This window comes from Puntigrus tetrazona, chromosome 11 (assembly GCF_018831695.1).
Source record: "Puntigrus tetrazona isolate hp1 chromosome 11, ASM1883169v1, whole genome shotgun sequence".
In the NCBI taxonomy this organism is placed as follows: Eukaryota; Metazoa; Chordata; class Actinopteri; order Cypriniformes; family Cyprinidae; genus Puntigrus; species Puntigrus tetrazona.
Genome location: NC_056709.1, coordinates 23,026,364 through 23,048,203, shown reverse-complemented (window position 1 = coordinate 23,048,203; position 21,840 = coordinate 23,026,364). Strand labels below are relative to the sequence as shown.

Below are 21,840 nucleotides of genomic sequence, written 5' to 3'. Positions count from 1 at the left end.
TCAGGATCATTAGAAAATCACAGGTAGGTGAGTTTTATCAGGGTTGGAGCTGATCTCTGCAGTGCATTGGACCTCCAGGGTAAGATTTGAGGAACCCTGACATACAGGTCGATTTTGCATGAGAATTTCAATTTGTGTAAGATGTACATTTTATACTCGAGTCGAGTGTTTACAGTAAATATGTAAATCATACTTCAGGCATCCAGTTATTTTTCAATGCAGTCACATTTATTGGCTTTCTCTATACACAGTTACTAAGCAGTCACTTGAGCTGGCAAGAAATGGTTCAAATTTACAATGAAATTCCCACAATGTTTACTAAAAAATAAATACAGGACTGAGAGAGTCGCACAGCTCAAAAATATACAAAGGCTTGGAATTAATGTAAACTTTTAAAACATTTTTTACAAAATGAAACAGTGTCTTTTCTCTTTTTTTCACTTTAAAAAGATCATATGTACATGTTTATACAAAAATACAAAATGGATTCAAATCTCTTGAAGTGAAGCTTGTATGCACAATGAGATTTGCTTCCTGCTTATTGTAACTGAATAAGATGCATCTTTATCGCTAGTCATTTTCGCTTTAACCCTCATTTTTTTTCTTCTTCAATTAATTTATTAGACTCCCCCTCCCCCCACCAATACACATTTAAAACCCTTTGGCAAAAAAAAAAAAAAATAATGCAGAGAAATTTACCAGAAAAAAAATGTAAATTGGAGAAATAGTCCAAGATGGATTATAATGATAAGAGAAAACCAATAAAATAAATGTGTAGTGTCTTTTTGTTACACTTTTACTCTTTACTGATATGATAGTTTTTTTGTATAGTACCTTGTGCCGGTTTAAAACAGTCCAAAGCTGTATTTGAGGTAAAATAACTATGATACAGATAACTTTGTGATTTCCCTCCATTTTTTTCTTTAATACTTTGCAAATAAGGCCAAAACTTACTGGTTAGCTTCACTACAGTACAGGTAATTAGGTTGATACTTCAAATGTGGCTACTGTTGTGAAAATAGAAACAAAAGACAATCATTGCTACATATCTGAATTTTTGAATTGTCACGAGTGTTGTTTTCATGACTGCAATTGCATCACAAGCACAGAGAGAAAAGTATGAAACAAAAGCTAATGATATCGATGGAATCCCCCCCTAATGGCAACGATGACAGAATATGGCCTGGGTATAGAATTCAAAGCACCAAAACATTGAACTACAGTCATTTAACATAGAATAGCTTATTTGTTGAGAATGCAAGTTTACAGCTAATTAGAAATGTTTACAAGTTCGGTATCTTCATCATTGGCTGATACACCCCTGATATTAAATATTTTTTTCTTATTTTATTTAAATAAAGCTTTATAATTATTCTTTTCCAAATTTATTAACAAAATAATTCTCTGGATAAAATATCCCATAATTAAAAATACTTTTTTTTTTTTTTTACTATTAAATGTTGCAATCTAAAAGAAGATTTCATAGATTTAGTTCTAGTACATGGACACAAAGGAGAAAAAAAGTAGTCTGTACTTCCAAAATTCTGTTGTTATAAAGCAAAGCTAATTGCGACAACCATCAGACAGGGTTGTATTAAAGAGAAGTAAATTAGACGTGGCACACTGAAGCTCCTATTAAATGAGAAAATATGTTAGTTCTGTTAGTGTCTCAGAATATCCTGGAAGGTTTCTTGGTATAAAACGAAAAAGAAATCAGTTCTCTTGGACATGACAGTACACAACAAATCAGTGTCAATTCAGAATAAAGGCTGAAACATAATGTCAATCACCTATAAATATACAGATGAGCAATGAACCGCTGCTGCCTTCTCGTAGTCATTTTATCTATATCTCAGAGATTGAGATATAAATCAGTACTGACATTACATTAAACTCTAAATATAATTCTATCATCATTTAAACAAAACGGACCCATATTTATGCCTCAGTCTGTTCTTTCAAAACTCAGCTGTACACAAATAGTGCTTCATTAGATTAGATTGTCCAGTTCCTCCACTTAAGGGAAAAAGCTCAAACTGCGTATACAGTGATGTAAAACTGCAAATTTCAACAAATCTCACACATTTTGTACATTTACTGAACAGAGCACATACTCAACAAATTCAAGTGAAGGTGGAAATACATTTTACGTGGAGATGTGACATGTTCTGGTGTTTTATTGCATGCTATACAAAGGATGTAGAAACTGAATTACGACCACAGTGAAAGAGTGTTCATCAGAGACAGATGACCAGAAATCGATCTTTTCACAGCATGTCACCTTCCCTTCAGTGGCACAGTGTAGGCTTGACAAATCTAGCTAATTCCTATGAGTTTTGAACTCTGAGAAGACCTCCAACTCTGAAGAGTTTCACTTTAAAAGTGAATCCATTCTTCTTCAAATGAACAGTACGCTTGATTTTAAGGGTATTCACAGAATACATTGAAATTGAGGTCCTCTTTTCTTCTGCAGTCACAAAAATCTTCCATGTTGGTTGGTTAAGTAAATATACATGATGACACCTGAAAATCGTGACAAAAATACACAACCCAATTTGGGTCTTTGAAGAAAAGGTAAAACTAAACAAGGGTAAAGAGGATTCAATTCGTCTTCGTAACAGTTGTTGGAATGCTGTTTAACAGTTTGAGATTCAGACAGACAAGATTCTGACACACACAGGCCATGTTCATAAAGCAGCAGAATACGGTTGTCAGTCCTTACTACGGTTATGTCCACACACACGGTTTGGTTATTTACGGTGTGACACCCGCATTCTGTAACTGAACTGTTAAGAGTGCGTTCACACAGCAGCAGAATACTGTATTTTCTTTACCGGTGTGAGTCTCATTCACATTGCAGCTAACAGTTGTGTTTAGATTTCTGTCTGTATGTATAAATGTGCAATGGGAGCACCCCTATTCCTTGCTGGTAACCATAGCTAGTGACCGAAGTACTATAAAAGATAGCGATGTCCGTAAAACTGAGAGTCTTATCACTTTCTGACACGACAAGAGTCCAATTGACTTTAGAGTTCTTTTATCAGACCTTCATTAACTGGCAGCAGCTAATAAATGTGGATGAAGAGCAGAGTATTTGAATCGCGTGCAGAACACAAAACTGACGGGATCTAAAACTAAGACATGCAGCTCATTTCTCTGTCACTGTATGTGACCTAACGAACACATGAAAATATGTTAGACACGAGTTTGTGCGGCAGAGTGGCTCTCTCTCGCGGTGTATGAAGCACAAACTAGTTGTCCAGTGGTGTTCTCTTCACATGGCACTTGTGTTCCGGAAATGCGGTTGTGAGTCCTGAAAATATACAGGTTCTCCTGGACATGCGGTTGTCACACCTGTAAATAACCACTCCTGTGAAATTTTTGTTCTGTGTGTGATTCAAATGCTCCGTTCTCCACCCGAATTTTAATGAAGGTTTGATGAAAGAACTTGCGGATTGGACGATTGGACTCTTGTTGTGTTGGAAAGTAATATACTCTGTGTATTCTGCTGCTGTGTGAATGTGGCCTAGACTATTGTCTGTCTGTACGTGCAACGGGAGTCAAGCCCGCTTTCCTTAACAGTTTCCATAGCAACAGTGACCGAAGTAATATCAAAGTTTGCGACGTCCGTATAACTTAAAAGTCGTATCACTTGACACAACAAAGTCAAATTTCGTCCTTCAAACCAGTTGTTCAGGCCTGTTCCATTCCAAGAATGTGGTTATGAGTCCTGAACTTTTACTGGTGTGAGTTCAGTTACAGAATGCGGTTGTCACACCCATAAATAACTGAACTGTGTGTGAACGTAACAGTGCAAAGAACTCGTATACAGAATTGACAACCCGTATTCTGCTGCTGTGTGAATGTGGCCATACTCCATTACATTTCACTAAACTAAAACTGGATTACTTTATCTGCTTGCCTTGTTATTTAACAGTACATCCAGGTTGTATATTTCAAGATAATTATCCAAATTGAGTGCAAAAGAAGTGATGGTTCTCCAAACCAGTATACTATTAGAACCATGTTCATAACTGTTCTAGTTTCTTTATCTCTGAAATCTTTCACCTTGCACACCCTGCTAAGAAAGGCCATGGTGCGATTGTCCTTAGAAAAGCATCCGCATAGTCATGTAAATTTGTGACGGATGATGTAAATAGAATTTTACATTTTAAAATGTTACCTTTTGATATTTGGTTAAAGAACTAATTTCACCTTCTCATTTTGTGAGCATAAAAGTGTGGGTTTATGATGAAAATCATAACTCTCGATGATAAATGGTAATGCGAAAAATTCAAGTTCTTCCTCCTACAGAATATAAAAGGAGCTTAAAGAAATCAACTTTTTTTGTCAAACCACAAACATCAGGGGAGAAAACTAAGGTAGATCATAATATGTATACAGCACTCTCACACAGTTCAAATAGAATGTTTTCGTATTATAAAAGATTTATCATTTTGCTAAGTGGTTTTAAAAAAATGATTATACCACTAAGAGGAGCGATCATCGTGTGGACTTCCATCTGAATTCTCAGTCTCTCCCTCTGATATGGCCTGCATTGGGGCAGTATACAGTCGACTCCTCGTGCTATAGCGACTGCTGTTTGCCGCAGGTGGAATTCTGGAACGTCCCTGTCTGGAGGCAGCTGACATGGTAAGTGTTTTTGGGGAGAATCCTTCACTGTTGGCCTTAGGGAATTGGCTTGGAAGTGGATCTCCGGTGCTAGTGGACTCCTGGAGGGGTAAGGGGGTCTCCTCTGTTTGCCGTGTAGCCTCTAATAGCAGCTCTCCTTGAGTCTTGGGAGTGATGGGGCTCTTGAGGATCTCTATAGCAGACATGCGGTAACTTGAGTCTGAGCGACTACCCTTCTTTAGCAGCAGGAGTTTGAACTCCTCACTGGATGTACTGGACTTTTTGGCACTCCTGTAGATGGGTCCTGAGGCTCGCTGAGAGCTGTTTGAAGGGACTGAGGCAGCAGGGGTGACCGGGCATACAGTAGGATTGCTGACAGGGGCGGGTGGAGGTGCTACTCCAGGCCGACTTTTTCCACTCATCTCCCCTGAGTCTTTACGTCCCAACACTTTCCTTTTGGATCTGCAATCGTTTGGATGACAGTGTATTTCGATCACATAAAGGGTTCAATGAATGCATGAATACATAATACATGAGAATGCGGCAAAATATGGCACTTGAATGGGAAACAATCATGCTTACCTGTGTATCATGGCAAACAGATCTTCAGTTGTACGTAGTTTGTTGGGGGATGGGAAAACATTATCATCATCAGGTTTAGAGTCATCAGTCAAAGGAGAGGTTGAATTATCACTGGGAGTTGATTCTGTCAATATGCAAAGCATTCATACATAAAGCTCAATTAGCGTTTGGAATAAAGTTATGTATTCAACAGCTTGAAAGTTAAATCAGTCCAGTAAAAAAATACATACATATGTTTTAGAGTAAACTATCCTTTTAAGCAATATCAACAAAAGAAGAAGAGTCCTGCTTTCCTCTGTTACAGAGCAAAATTCCAAAATGTCATACTGATGTATCCCTTTTATTATCACAGATCAGAAAGACATTTATTTTCAATAAAAAAACAGGTAAAAATTTGAAAAGTAGAAATAAAGTACCTCTCGGTTATTAATAATGAAGTGTTTATTAGGTATAGGTGGTAGGGTTAGGTGAAGGGGGACCCAGTAAGGGTCATAAATACACAGAAGATATCCATGTTTGTGAGTAATCTAGCAATCTTATTTGGTTTCCCAAATAAATCCACATTTCGAACAAATTGGCTGAGAGAATGATTCAATTACATTCATAAATCACTTAAATTACTTAATGAATCAGTCCTTTAGAGCAAATAAAATGATTCCATGACTCATTCATTAAGTAATATGTAATATTTGCTGCCACCTATGGATAGTTTTAGTATCATATTTAAAAACATAATTTATTTCCTTCCCCATCATTTTATATTTCAGTGTTCAAAATGTTATATTTAAATAATAAATTGCATAATATTATTTATGCATTATTAATTAATTACTAAACTTGAGAAATCTAACAAAATATGTTACAAAATACTTTGTAAAGCATGCAATTTGTAATCTGTATTGAAATACATTTTTAAAAGTTAACTTAAAACACTGGCAGAAAAAAATAGGTATCATTACAGCACTTGTTATCGTTACGTGCAGGCAAATCAGTTAAATAAATAAAGTTAAATAAGTGTTTTTTTACAGGACAATTACCCTTGCTGAAGTAGTCCTCTGTGTCTGGGGTCGACCCTTCTTCCCTTATGTCCTGTGAGGCACTTCTGGTTGCGACACCTGATGTCTCATAATCCTCTTCTCGGCCTTGTACATCGCTGATTGTGTAAGTGTGCGATGCCTCTTGAGTTGAAACAGGCACTTTGTCAGGGCTGTTGCACAGTACAAAATTGCTCCTCTGTATTTCACTGTAAGCGGGGGGTGGCATTGTATTGGCCGAACACATGGGCTGTGCTGAAGGGTCTGACCGTAATAGCTGATTTAGATCTTGTTTTAGTCTCTCTGGTGACAATGTCAGTTGCACATCTGGGTACTTTCTGCTTTCTTGTTCTTCCTCAGGACCTTGAGATGACCTTGTCAAAGTGTCTCCTTTTTCAGGAGTAGGGTCTACAGGAGTTCTGAAAGCAGTCATTGCCCAGTAAGTACCAGGACCAAGCCTCTCCTGTCTCACTTTCACTTCCTCCTGTTGAAGAACAACGTTTTCCACCGGGAGAACCTGTGATTCACAGAGCTGTGCCACAGGGGGTTTGTAGGCTGGTGGTTTCCTGTTGTGCCTGTTGCTAGAGGATAGGGCATCAGTTATTACTGTGGGACATTTGGGGCGAGTGCCTGGATTTGCACTGACCATGTCATACCCTTGGTTCCCTTCAGCTAATCTACAAATAGATCTCAGTTGGACTGATCTAAGAACAGTTGGAGTGATGGCCAAATGGGCTGAGCTGTGTACTGTGCTTGTTCCAATCTCTGAAGTAGACGCTGCAGTGCGAGCCTCAGCAGTGCGAGCCTCTGCAGCAGCAGCGGCAGCAGTACGAGCTTCTGCAGCAGCAGCTGCAGCTATAGCAGCTTTCTGCTTATTCTGGTGGAGGATGTGCATCTGATTTCTGTGAGAAAAGTGCTTGCTGTGAAGAGCACTTAGGTCAAGGTGACTGGGGGGTATGGCATGGTAGTCAGTTTCCCTCCTGGAGGAAAATCCTGGGTCTCGGACTGAAAGCTGTGGCTGTTGTAGGGAACAAAGTGAGGATTTCCTTTCAGGGACTTTGGGTTTCCTTTTGCCACTGGTTGGAGACAGGGGCCCTGGGAAGAAAGCGGAGGGGAAGGAAGATGTAGGTGTTTCCGACTGGCTAGAATATCCACTGGAAGGGGATGCCAAGCCCACTAACTTTTCAGGAGAAGCCAGCTTGAAGTCACCTTCAGGTGGAGGAAGAGTTGGAGAAATAGGTCTGGACCTAGGTTGACAGGCTTGCATTTCTGCACATTCTGGTGACTTGATGCATTCAATAACAGTTGTACCCGTAGCAGTGCTAGAGTTGGACAGAGACCGGTAATGGTCATTTGATTTCAAGTCATTGTGGAGCCAAAGGTCTGCATAGTCTGCTTGCACAGCACCTTCATCCTTGAATGAATGTGTGTCAGAGGAACTGAATGGAGAAGAGCAGTCAAGCATGTCCCTGACATTCTCCACTCCCCACGCGCCAAGTGACTCAAGACCTTCAGTGTCAAGGTGCCCTGCAGAGTCAGCCAAGTCCAGCTGCAGTTTCATCTCCCTGGAAGACAAGGGCAGCGGCAACTCGCAAGTAATCTTTGGTTCATCCTGCTCTAGAATGTTCACACCACTGCTTGTTTCCTTTAATGAAGAGCTACGTTTTGGTGGTGGTGGCTTGGCCTTTGGTTTTTTTAAGGAGAGACACGGTCTGCCCAGTGTCCTGGTGGCTCTATACTCTGACTGAGTGTATTCACCCATGCCAGGTGCTATATTTCCACTTGGGCCACAGTCAGGGTCAATGGCTGCATAGTTGTAGTAGCTTCTGCTACCCTTAGGACCACAGTCAAAGTGCATGGAGGAATAAAATCCTTCAGTGTCAACAATGTAGTGCATCTCAGATTTCCTTGCAGACGCTTGGTCACTGAAACTCTCGTAAGTTTCTCCACTTGAATAGCTGGGGCAACTGACACCACTCTCATCCTCTCTGGAATGCTTTGGGCTGAAGTCTTGGGGGCAGGGCTGATCCTGCTGGTCCTGGGTGCAGTTCCACTCACCATCACTAGCAGTACTGACCCCTGCATCATCCATCTGATCAGTAGCTGATGAGGTAAAAGAATTGGATCTCTGCCCCTGTCCTTGTGGCTTGTCAATGTGGTATGGATCGATTATGAAGCCAGTGGTGTCATCAATGACATGCGATCCAGTATTGAGGGAGAGCTCTGAATCACAGTGTGAGGATCCAGTCAGGGGAGGAGAGGCAGCAGGTGGAAGAGTTTCAGACGTCTGGGATGGGCATGTGGAGCTGCTTCCACTCCAGTTGCCGCTTGAGGACTGGTGATCCTCTTTATGGTCCATCTGGCTGCCTAGTACTCCTGTAGTGGAGGCAGAGTGGATGGGGCTGCTGAAAGTATCAGAGCTGGAGGAAATCTCACAGCTCCCCATGTCAACTTTGCGTGGGAGTCTAGATCTACCTCTCTCAATCCACGTGTGGTCAGGGCTCTCTGAATGCTGCATGCGCTTGAGGCTTCCAAACTGGAGCTCTGGCATGGCCTGGTCATCAGTGCTCTCCTCCTCATCCTTTGGAATTCTCTGTCCTGGACCTGGTAGGAAGTCCTCAGCTTCATATGGAGAGAGTTCTTCATCTTCGTCTTCATCATCTTCATCATCATCGTCATCATCATCACTGTCATCTTGGTCCTCATCCAGAAGTCGGCCACCCTCACGTGGTAAGCTTCTAGAACGGACACGAGTGGCTGATGCTGCAGCATACACAGTATCAGAGCGATCCGGCAGGGAGGTAATGTTTCCAGTTGAGTGTGAGAGAGAGGCTGGAATTCCTTGACCCCTCTGGGCACGAATACGCCTCCGAGATGGAGCAGCAATCAAGAAGTCATCTGTCTGACAGCCAGAGTCCTTGGTGTGCAATACTCTGCCACTCAAGGAAAGCTCCTCATGCCACAGTGACTTGTGTGGGTTGGCATGGATGATCACCGTTCTCTCTCTAGCCACAGGTGATTCATCAGAATCTACAGGGAAATAAGATTTTTTAAATTTAATTAAACTAAACCTATATGAAGATAACATTGAAGAAAATGTGACGTGCAGATGTTAAATGAAAATAATAATTTGCTTTGATGAACTTGGGCTTTAAATGTAAAGCATCAGTTGGTCATACCCATGTCTTGTTGAACTCTTTTGGGGATGCCAGTGATCGTTTTTCGCCTCCTGAGTTTCCGACGTCTCTGTAGAACTGACTGTGAGTGAACAAGAGAGCAGCGAGCACTGGCTTCTCTGTCAAATCCAACACCTGTAAAAAAAACACGAACACAAATAGTTTCAGAAGTAGTTATCCCAGGGCCGACCTAATTTAAAGTTAGCCTATATGTTTATATATATGAAACAGCATCTGTAAAACAACAACTCTTGATCTATATTTAGCTAATTGAGGCATTATAATGGAATATAATAGCACCCAAAAGGTAGGCTAAGGTAAATAATATTAAGCTGTTATCATTTTATGAAACAGAAGCTTATTTTTATTACAAAGGCTACCCAGGAAAGTTACTTTTACACAGACTTTTACTTTAAGTAAAAGTTATATTATATTAAAATGTGTATTTGCTGATGTTTTGATGTTCAAACATGAACTTTACTAAACCAAACGATTCTTTACCTATGCTAATTGACTGTTTGGAAAGAGCTTGACTGACAGATATAATATGTACAGATTATTTAATTATTCATATAATTACCATTGCCCCTTGACATATTAAATAAATAAAATAAAATGTCGTTCCACGTAGTCTACTCTTGGGGGCCCTCTGGTGGCCAAGTGGCCCTAGGTAGCCTCTTAGTTCGCTTATGCCTCGGACCAGCTCTGGTTACGCTTATGGCATGGATTCCATTAATGGATATAGGAGAGTTATAAAGTTATTTTTTACTTAATTTTACATGCACATTGTTGTAATATATCATACAATTGTTGGTGTTTTTAGCTTATATTGCTTCTGAAGTAATGTTGCTTACCAGAAACATTTATTGGAATGATACAGGATGAAATCACTTGAGAGTCATTCTTTATTCTCTCTTCTGGCGTGGGGAGAGGCAGGGCTTTGGACCAGTTGGTCTTTTTGTCCAGGGTGGTAGGTACGTTGGGAACAGGGCATTTAGGCCTATGGCTCATCACTGGCAATTCACTATCTGTTTCTGTGTTGGTTCCAGCCTAATGTGGGATGATGTTAGAAATGTTAAACTGTACTCTGAACAAGACTGACAATTTATAATCAAATTCACATACTTTTAGACAATTTTATCTACAGGATCACAAGTTTTATACAGTAGCCCCAAAAACCTTAGGACATGTTTGGAGTCACACTTAATGTATGGATTTCACTGCATTATATATATATATATATATATATATATATATATATATATATATATATATATATATATATATATATATATATATATATACAAAATAGCAAATCAAGTGGCAAATGAATTGGGGTCAGCAACTTTTTGGTTACCTAAATCCTTCAAAATATCTAATTTTACATTCAAAACAAAAAAGGATTTTGTTCTTGGGTGAACTACCCCTTTATATTGTTATCAAAACTTTTAAATGCAGACATTCATACATAAATGAGGCTTAAGTGTCCAGATACTTTTTGGTACTAGCTGTATTAAGTAGATATCTACATACATACATGTACTGACAAATTTCCAGTTTTCTGTGTTGATAAGAAATGCAGCTTTGATTATGAAGCAGAGAGACACAGAGAGAGAAGAATAGATGAAAGAATCAAACATAAGCAAAGAGACAGCATGATTTTTTTTCTATGGTTGCATGCAAATGTATAAAATAATGTATTTTAATGAAGGCCAGGTTGCACCCTAGGGAGTAAATAATGCATACAGGAAATCCACTGAAAAATCCTGAAACATTGCTTACACAAAAAGCAATGGAATAATATTCAAAATTAAGCAAGAACTAGAAGGAATGATTTGATCATATCAGAACTCTCTCTGATACTTCGAAAACAATACAGCATACAAATATTTCCGTATATCTCAATATAATGTCACATAAACGGTCATTTATACAATAAAGGGGATTAATCATTTACATATCAAGGAAGTCTTGTTCTACCCTAATCATGTTAAAACGGCAAGAAACAGAAATTATTAGGAGCTAGAGGTGATACGTAGTCTTCAGTGGGGCAAAATACCTTTCTAATCCAGGGAATGAGGTAACAACACTGAACAGGGGAGGAGGAACGGGAGCGCTGATACTAAAATTAAAAGATGGAAAACAGAACTTAATAGATGACAAAAAATGTGCTTGATAAATCCAAATAAATGTCTGATGTGATGTTTCTAAGAAGTCCACAATGAGCACACGCTGTGAGGAAAGAGGGTGATATATACACAAAACAACACAGACATTTTCTTTTGGAAATGTTTTTGTGAACAACCTTGAACAGAGATGTTTGCCGTTCAAGTCTGCAACATACATGGTGAAATGAAAGGCTGTAATCTGATGGAGAAGGAAATTACTAAATTGAATTGTTATGTAAGGATTTGAATCTGGCACCCTTCCAATTATCTTGGCAAAACCTGTACTTTGGTTAAAAAAAAAATAAAATATCATAAAAAAAAAAATCATGTAATTTACCTTTCTGAGGACGGGTTTGAATTCAGCCTCTTTGGCTGGTCTCTCCTGTAGCAGTTAAATGCAATAATAAAACAAACAAACAAAAGAAAAAGATGAAGATCCCAGAAAATATTTGACTATGTTTAAAATCACATTCACCTGCCTATTTCACACATACAGTAAAACATTAACGATGTAAAAGTACATAAATATATAAATTATAAATAGCCTCATTCCAAATTATTTTAAGAGGCCAACATTTATTTATTTCTACATAACTCATGGTTTACATTGATTAGTCAAATATAGAAAGAGTTTGTGGCTCAACTTATACATAAAATCAGCATAAACAGATTGTACTAAGAATGGATATTTGCCATTTTTATTATTATGGAGTGTTACTATGATGACATGAAAGATTACATTACACTTTGCACTTACACACTTAATAATCACACAATTATTTAATAATAATATTATTTAACACATATATATATATATATATATATATATATATATATATATATATACACACACACACACACACACACACACGTATATAAAAATTCATGTAATTTGCCATTTAATATTGGTTTATTAACATTTCTATAATTACATTGTAATATTTTCAGTTCCAGGACAGAGGAAGTTAAAACAAAATGAATAAACATTTCAGTGGGATGGTATCAGAGAGAACGAAAAGAAGATTCTTTACCTTCCTCTGGATGCTTTGCACATCACTCTCTCTAACGCTCCTCTCCTGGGGTGCATGGCAGGAGAGAGCATACTAGCTTAGGCCAAAGATATTTTGTTGGTCTTATAACACTTTTTGTTTTAAGATGATCAGATTGGGTTAGATCGCCACTGTACGTCTGACACAAAATCTGTTCTGAAGCAAAGCCAGCTGAGAATTCAGTGGGTTTTTTTAACCTCCTTCACATGAAAGGAGATTAAATGTAGTGTTCTTACCAGGCGTGAGTGCCGGCCCCTCTGCTCCCGCCTTCTGAGTTTGTGAGTTGAAGGGAAGGTTGGCATAGGCGGGGCCACAGATATTGATATGGTGACCCGACCACGCTCTCTGCTGGTTGAACGCTGACGCTGCTGCTGGTCTGTAACACACACACACACACACACACACACACACATACACACTCTTCAGCTGCCTGAGCTTTTTTTTAGCCTAAAATAAAGTATGAATTATAACACTTTCTGTTTTACCAAATTTACAGTCTTGCCAAATGCTTACTAAATTGTTAATGTGTAGTAGGCTTCTAATGGATTTGCTGCATACTGACAATGTACAATCGATGTTCTGGTCACATTTTATGTGTAACTGATGAAAGTGAAATTGATTCAAAGGGAAAATATAAATTATGCTTATGATGGTTCACACTGAACTTGAGGCAATGCCAATCACTTCATCATCCAAACACAAGGTGGCAGTATGTATCAGGTTTTCACCATCAAACTCCCCTGACATCAGCCCATAAAGGCATTTTAAAGTGACATGTGTTTTTTTTTAGCATATTTTGTTCTCATATACCATCTTTCTACAGACAGATTTATAATTTAATATATCTACAACTTCAAACATACTCATTTACAACAGAACTGAATAAGGTATCTTACGGTTTGTTTGATCCGTATGATCATACAGCTCATCAAAAAGATCAAAATACAATAGGGAGATACAATATGGCGATGATAACCCAATAGTCTAAGCTGCTCTCACTAAGGTCTGAGGTTCATTTCCAGGTAGAATCAGCAACCTGATAGATGTTTAGACAGATTCAGGACTACATAGAAACACTTTATTGATCCCTGAGGGGAACTCCGGGATCATAATTCTCATCTATCCTGATCTGTCACTTCTCTACGCTGATCTATCACCATTGTGGCCCTGGGCAGACCACTGAACCACAGGGGGAATTTGGTTACAACTGTTGTGATACAAGATATGCTTGGATGAAAAGAATGATAAAAATCAAACGGCACTTTGGTTTAGAACCAAAAAAATGTTGTCCCAGAAGCCTGACTCTGTACCTCTGTGCAGTGCCCGCAGGTTGAGCTTGGCATGTCGGTGTAACTCTTCCAAACATGGTGGCCGTGTACAGGTGTGGAACAGGTTGTGTTGTTGATGCCATGGAGCCTGATAGTGTGAGGTCAGTTTACTCTCAATGTCCAGATTTGATACAGCTAGAGAGAAAGGGAAAGAAGTTACAAGATGAGAAATCTTCAGAGTGAAATTCCTATATCATTTGCTCATCCGATTCTATTGATTATTCTATTCAATATTTTACAAGAGTTAGCAAACCCTGAAAGATTTTTAAAATTTGTATTTTCTACAAATGGAAAATGAATTTGTATTACGTCAGAACCCTGCCAGCACACCCCCATGAGAAACCTTCATGATAAGTTTCAAATTATGTAAATCCAAAAAAAAAAACAAACAAAAAAAAAACTTTATACTATATACTACTGTTTAAGTTTTGAAGAAATAAGTACTTTTATTGAACACTTTATAGCCTATATCAAAAATGTTTAAATATAAAATTAGTATATAATAATATAATATATTATATTATATTAAATATAATAATTAGTAGTATTCCTTTTATTTTAAAGTTATTAGAATGATGTCCGAAAGATCACATGACACTGGAGGCCGGACTAATTCCTGCTGAAAAATTCAGCTTTGCCATTACAGAAATAAATTAAACAAATAAATATATGTACATTTTAAATCTGAAATTAAATTGAAATAATATTTCTGAATGTTACTGTATTTTTTTTTACCAAATTGCATTTTATCAAAGGATGTAACCTGGATTTGTTAAAGAGACTTTTAAAAATATATTATTAAGTCTCAAATTTCGAGCAAAAAGTGCAAGTTTTCATATTCATTCAATGCAACAATATTATACATTACAAGACAACAAATGGCTTTCTAGGGAGACAAAGGTGAAAGACAGCTTCATTAGTATTTCTCCCTCTATCTTTTTCTCTTTTCCCCAGCTTCCTGTCTCCTCCTCTCCTCTATAAAGGAGCATCTGCCCATCAGTATTCAATACGCAGTGGTCCCCTTGAACTACCCAGAGTCATCTGTATCCAAGCAACCCTTCATATCTAATTTACAACGAATTAGCAGATCCTTATCAGGCCGTGATCAGCAGAATAATACCACAAATACATTTCTTGTCTTAGAAGACCTCAGAGAAATGATGGATGCTTAGAAAAACACTGGATTGTATAGCAACAAACTCGTTGTTGTATGTAATTGGAACAAAAGCCACAGGACGTATTACTCGAAAGGGTAATACAAAACAGAAGTGGCTTCTCAAGTAAAGGCCTGGGAATATTCTTTCCTTAGTTTCTAGTACATTAAGGGTTTTCTGAGAATATACCGAAAGATATAGCTAAATACGAAGCAGACAAACATTTAGTGCTTATTAACCATGAGGTAAACCATGATTATAGCCAAGTGTATTGGTTTGACGGAAATGAATACATACAAGGCCAAACACACACACACACACACACACAGAGGGGCATTTGGTAATATGATACAAGCCCCTTCTATAACCTTAAGTCGGACCACAACCAGAGAACCATTAAAATGAACAATGTTTTGAGTGGTTTTACTCAAGAATGATAATCTGATAGCCGCTTTTTGCACTGTTAAATGTCTTTCGGTGTTCAGTGTTAACTTGCACTGATGAATGAGACAGCTGGAGACTAGGAATGAGCACAAGGGCCCATAAATTTGCACAGCGGATACAGTATTTATACAATTAAGCTATACTTAAAAATAAATGAACTGCATTGCATGATATATCAAAGTTATTATCTACTTTGCATCTGAAAACAAATGATGCAAAATTAACTTTATTAATATTTTTCTTCTAATATTTTTAGATATTTTTACATTAAGCCATAAACCAAATTCTAATCGACAGGTAAAAGAATAAAGAAAATGTTATTACATGAAAATCAGAATGTCTTTGGAATATGGGAAATTAAGTTAATCACTGCAGTTCTCTTAAAGACAACTGATTGACACTTTACTGATGGATTTAGACCCCAGCCAGTGTGAGGAATTTAAATCTGGATTAAGTGCTTTCATGCTTCAATAAAAATTAAGAGACTCCCATTGATAGTAAGTCTAGACTAATACTTTCAGGTTGCTAGGAGTGTGCCAATTTTAGTTTTTACTCCACCTACTCGTTACATTTTATTAGTGATTTTAAGCAATACGGGAGTTTCTCTTTCTTTAACTTTGAACAGGTAAAGTCACAGATGAAAGCCCAAATTAGTTCTAAAGTAAAGTTAAGTAACAAGTGCAAACTGATAAACATAATATATTAGGATGTGATATTGTTTAAAAGTTTGAGGTTGGTGAAAATGTTTAGTTTTTGTCTCTTATGATTGTCTTTTATTTGATCAAAAATACAGTAAAAACATAAATATTGTGAACTAATATTACAATTTAAAATAGACGGTTTGTTCTTTCGTTTTAACATTTTTAGTAATTTATTCCTGTGGTATTAGAGCTGAATTTTCAGCAGCCATTACTCCAACCTTCTCCGTCACATAAATCATTCTTATATGTAGGTGCCCAAAAATAATTTATTATTATCATAAACACAGTCTGTCTAAAAGAACAGCATATGTTTGAAAAAGAAACACTTCTGACTGATTTAATGCGTCCTAGCTGAATAAAAGTAGTAATAATTAACACACTTTCCCCAAACTTTTGAATGAATATAATCTAAAACAAAATAATATATTATATTATTTAAGGGGTGCACCAATGTTTTGTCTTGCTGATTTACACATTGAAGCTATTTCAGACCATTCTGATAAAGAGAAGTCGATTCGGGCTTGATTAAGACACCGCATTACAGCGCCTTAACAGATGGATACATAAAGTTACATGAAAATACCGGTTTTGGCAAGTATTCTGTTAAACACAGTAGGTTATGTCCATGTCTTAAGTTAACATACAGCTGAAGAAAGAAACTGAATGTGTCCGTTCATTTAGTCTTAAAGAGACGGCAGCCTAGAGATACCTACTTCTGTCTGGTCAGCTAATCAAACGAAACCACAGCTTTAACAGAGATAAATCTGTTCACTCTTAGAAATAAAGGTACAAACTTAGGCAGTACCTTTAGCGTGCTACTATGAAAGCATCAGCGTTTCAATTCTTCACAAAGAAAGCAATCCCAGAATGCACTGTAACGATGTTAGTGAAGAAAAAAAATCAAAGTGAGAGAAACACTGATGATAATAAATGTATCTGCTTTGGAAATAATTGTCGAGAAAGCCCTTAATGAAAGCCCTCCCTCCATTTGGACCTGTGCTGTAATGATGTGCGAATGCAGTGAACAGACTCTATTAGTCAGCAATGCTCTGCTCTTTCTTTCGTTTTTGCCCCGCATTATCAAGCACTGATCCTGATGCGGCACATATAGGTGACCTCTACGTATACATGCATCTCAATCACTCCCTCTGCACTTTTCCTCAAATGAATTCAGTCAAAGAAAAAGTATGCCTTGTGTGTAGTTACATCTAAGACTTTTATTATGTCACGAGTCACAGTTAAGCTTATGCACACAGAAGCATTTCAACAGTTTTTGGACTTGCATTTCTTCAACACATTGAAAAATTTCATCATAGAAACATCTAAAAGTCGATGCTCTCTCCGGTGGCACTGAAAACCGCAGTTACAGGAGAGTTCGATTCACTTAAAGAGGTCAGTGCTTAGTAAGACAGCAGTACACTGCAGTATAATTGCACCAGAATGCAAAGTAAATGAGTTCAAACATTGAAATGATGGTCTTCTGTATTCTCGTTCATTGACTGCTGCATTCACCTCTGCAGGGATCCTTGTTTAAAATCTATTCATCTTACCTGTTGTGCCTGCTCTCTGGGCTGCATTTTTACTGGCCCTCTTTGTTCTCCTTCTCTTTTTCAAGCCACAGCCAGGTATCTTTCTCTGAGAGTTTCCCATCTTTCTTTGGACTGCTCACACAGAATGAAGGAGTGAAGGATTCTGCTAGCACTACAGCGAGACTAGGAGAGCTGCTCTCTCTCTCTTTCTCACTCTCTCTCTCTCTCTTTTTCTTTCTTTCTGTCTCCAGCAGGTGCACAGTCAGCAATGTGAGTCAGGACTCTGCCAGCAGCAAGGCAAAGAAAAGTACTGACAAATTTATAATTAGTAGTACAGAAGGGCAATAAAGAAAAAAAAAATGTAATTGAAATGATGAAACTACCAAAATATGGAGAAAAGAAAGAAAAATAAATGAAAATGTCATATAGAAATATAGAAATTTTATTTTGTATATATGCATGTTGTTGTTCATGTGAGATTCTATTTTCCAAATGTTAAGATCTGCCAAGCGCCAGATAATGTAAATGTCAAAACTACATTTTTTGATTAGTAGCTAATATGCATTGATGCAAGAACTTTAATCGGACAACTTTAAAGGCGGTTTTCTCAATATTCAGATTTTTTGCAGATTTTCAAATAGCTGTATCTGGGTCATATCTTGTCAGATCCTAGCAAACCAAACATCAATAGAAAGTTTATTTAAATCTGATGATAACACATAAATTGACCCTTATGACTGATTTTGCTGTCCAGGGTCATATATTCTGATTGGCTGCTTAATTAATTTTTTTTTTTTCAATTAAAGTAAAGAAAGAAAAGCATTTATTTAAAATGCATGATCAATTTAATACGTGCTTGCTCCATTAAAGTAATATATATATATATATATATATATATATATATATATATATATATATATATATATATATATATATATATATATAGGGGTTGGTCAATGAAACTGAAACACTGGCCAATTTAGTTTTGGAGGTTTCATGGTTAAATTTGACCAGCTTGGTGGACAGTCTTCATTGATTGCACATTCCACCAGCAGAGTGTGTAAGTTTAATTAGCAGAGTAATAGCACCATTTTGCTTAAAATATTGCAATGCACACAATATTATGGGTGACATATCAGAGTTCAAAAGAGGACAAATTGTTCGTGCACATCAAGAGCCACTGTATCCAGGAGTAACTGTGGATGCAAGAAGAAGCTGTCTGAAAGGGACTGTACCCAATAAACATAAAACCACAGCTGCCCAACTCACCGCAGAATTAAACGTGCACCTCAACTCTCCTGTCTCAATAAAAACTGTCCGCTGGGAGCTCAACAGGGTCAATATTCCCACATCCGGGAGAGTTACAGTGTGAAAAAGCTCCAAAGAAGCGTTCCACCCAGACTGTTGCATGCCCAAAGTGAAGCGTAGGGGTGGATCATTGATGGTTTGGGCTGCAATATCATGGCATTCCCTAGACCCAATATACTAGTGCTACATGGTCTAGCTGCCAAGGACCACCAAACCATTCTAGAGGACCATGTGCACCCAATGGTTCAAACATTGTATTGTGAAGGCGGTGCCATGTATCAGGATAACGCACCAATACACAAAGCAAGACTGGCGACGGAGTGTTTTGAAGTGAAGTTGAACATCTCCCATGGCCTGCACAGTCACCAGATCTAAATATATTGAGCCACTTTGGGGTGTTTTGGAGGAGCGAGTCAGGAAACGTTACTATTCTGCAAGAAGAATTGCCAAGACGAACTGATGCTGTATTTTGGCCACACTGAATTATTGTGGTCTAAAACAAGTAGTTCAGTTTCATATATTATATATTTCATTCATATATGTATATTTATTTAAATTAACAAAGCTTTTAAATGACTTTTAGGTTTACTGGCCATAAATATCCTCGCCATAAAAGTCAAAAGAACAACTATACAAAGTAAAGGAAAATAAATATTAACAGACTGAGAAATAAAAATAGCAAAATTAGGGGACAATTACAAACCACACAGGCTAACTATAAAGGCCATGCAATCCATTTTATAAAGTTATTAATTCCATTCACAAATATCCAAAGCGAAGGTAAACATTTTCACGCTACGCAAATCATCAGTTGCAGTTCTTCCTTTAATAATACAGATGCTCTAGTCATTAACAGTCACAGCGCTGCATAGTTGAATCTAGGTCAAGCTTGCCTAGCAGAGCTCAGAGAAAGACATTGCTGGGGAAAATCAAATAGTGGATTTATCTATTGGTAGACTTGATATTAAAGCACTAAACAGCAATAAGCTAGAAACACAAGAAGCCCTCATGCACTGAATGATCAATGATAAAATCATTTATTCCCTAAAAGGAGACTGTTAGCTGCAGCTGTATGGATAGAGATTGACTGCCTCTCTGATGGGGGCTGGGGACTCTGTGTCTCACAGCTGGTCCCTCTGCAGGAGTGCTTAATACCCACTGATACTACACAGCACCAACAACTCTATGGGCTATAGATATCAATATAACTTGTCCTCTTTGAGGAGCACTTTCCTTTTCGTTTCCAGCAGGGGATACCAATCTTTACAGCAGCTGAACTTCTTGTGACCTGGATTGGTTTCGAGTACCTACTGAGATTACATGAAACTTTCCATAAATTCAGTAAATCGGTATATTTTTAATCACTCCTTGTTTTTTGTTTATGCAATTCTATTATTTATTTTAACAAATTTCATTTCAAGGCCTCACATGGTGACAAGGTACGTATATGGGACAAAGACGTCAAGTTGTCTGCATCAAAAGAAAAATTCACAAAAGTGATTTTATGTCCATATAAAGCAAATTAAATGTAGGTAAAGTATCTACTTTTGAGGGTTTTGGAGAATAAAATGTCAGGTTGAAATAATGTTACATTGCCATTCAGTGTAACGCAGTATTTTTGTAAAAATGAAAATTTATTGTGCTTTAAATTAGTAAAAAAAAATACTGAAAAATAGGCAAAAGCTAGGATAGTGGCAAATTTGTAAAAAAAGGGTAAAATTACAACTAACTGGTATTTTGGGTGCAAGTAATTCATCTTTTAATGTATCGTGAATTGATTTCTGTTGTATATATGCCTGACGAGATTGTTAAACTGAATGATTTCTGAATGAATTTTAGTTGGTAAATTTTGTAAATCAATAAAAAAATGTGATATTTATTGATATTTATTTTTGGCAAAATTGCTATTAATTTAAACATTTACATTTTTCTGGGAAAAACAAAAACAAAGTAGTATTATATTTATTGTTTTTTTGGTTAAAGCCTTTTTCCTTTCTGATCCACGTATATTATTATTATTATTGTTATTTTGTGAGACAAATTGATAATAAAATATGATTATAAATCAAAAGTAACAGTAAATACTTTTTCATTGTTACAAACAGGTTAAATAAATTTTAAGGCAGCGATAGAGGAAACTAGTAGTATTTTTTTTTTGCTATTATATTTGCTATTTAAATGCAAATAGCTACAGATTCTATTTACACTGAGAATAGCAGGATTTTATGCTGTAATAATGTATTGATTTTAAATTATGTTAAAAGTTATGTTAAAAATATTAAATGAATGAAAGGCAAAAAAAAAAAGGTTTGGCAAAAGTCGGATTCAAACTCAGGTCGATTGCATTAAGAAATCTATGCTGTCAAAGCTGTTATTTGATAAGGAAAACCATGTGCACTTTTTTAATCATCAGTTGTATTTTGTAATCATCAATGAATCATGTTTTCCACAAAATTCAGCTCTTATCAACATTGATAACAATAAGAAATGTTTGTTGAGCACCAAACAGGCACGTATAGCTTTACCATAAAATTGATTTTAAAATATTTTCCAATAGAAAACATAATGTCTTTGCATTTATGGAATACTAAACGCTGCATCAGACCTAATAACATGGCTTAACATTTTGCTACCTTTTCAGTGCCATAAAAAAATGGTTTTCTAAAATCTACAGCAGTTCATCCTGTAAGCATATCACCATCCTTTATTTCAAGGGGGTCTCTGATAAGATAAGT

General features: G+C 37.0%; 1 protein-coding gene across 6 annotated transcripts in view; it reads right to left on the bottom strand.

Annotated features, from left to right (window-relative positions):
* Positions 1-212: 212 nt before the first annotated feature.
* Positions 213-21,840, bottom strand: part of nhsb (Nance-Horan syndrome b (congenital cataracts and dental anomalies)) — a 51,187-nt gene continuing 29,559 nt past the window's right edge. The window contains exons 2-11 of one of the 6 annotated variants that reach the window (XM_043252804.1): positions 13,952-14,104; positions 12,878-13,017; positions 12,624-12,668; positions 11,930-11,974; positions 11,484-11,546; positions 10,279-10,474; positions 9,428-9,559; positions 6,252-9,278; positions 5,215-5,338; positions 213-5,094 (exon numbers count right to left, since the gene is read on the bottom strand). In XM_043252804.1, the coding sequence (XP_043108739.1) occupies positions 4,491-5,094; positions 5,215-5,338; positions 6,252-9,278; positions 9,428-9,559; positions 10,279-10,474; positions 11,484-11,546; positions 11,930-11,974; positions 12,624-12,668; positions 12,878-13,017; positions 13,952-14,104 (4,529 nt within the window). In that variant the 3' untranslated portion in view covers positions 213-4,490. Of the gene's footprint in view, positions 5,095-5,214; positions 5,339-6,251; positions 9,279-9,427; positions 9,560-10,278; positions 10,475-10,961; positions 11,007-11,483; positions 11,547-11,929; positions 11,975-12,623; positions 12,669-12,877; positions 13,018-13,951; positions 14,105-21,840 lie in introns of all 6 variants that reach the window. The other 5 variants (XM_043252805.1, XM_043252806.1, XM_043252808.1 and 2 more) reach the window with 5 other exon arrangements.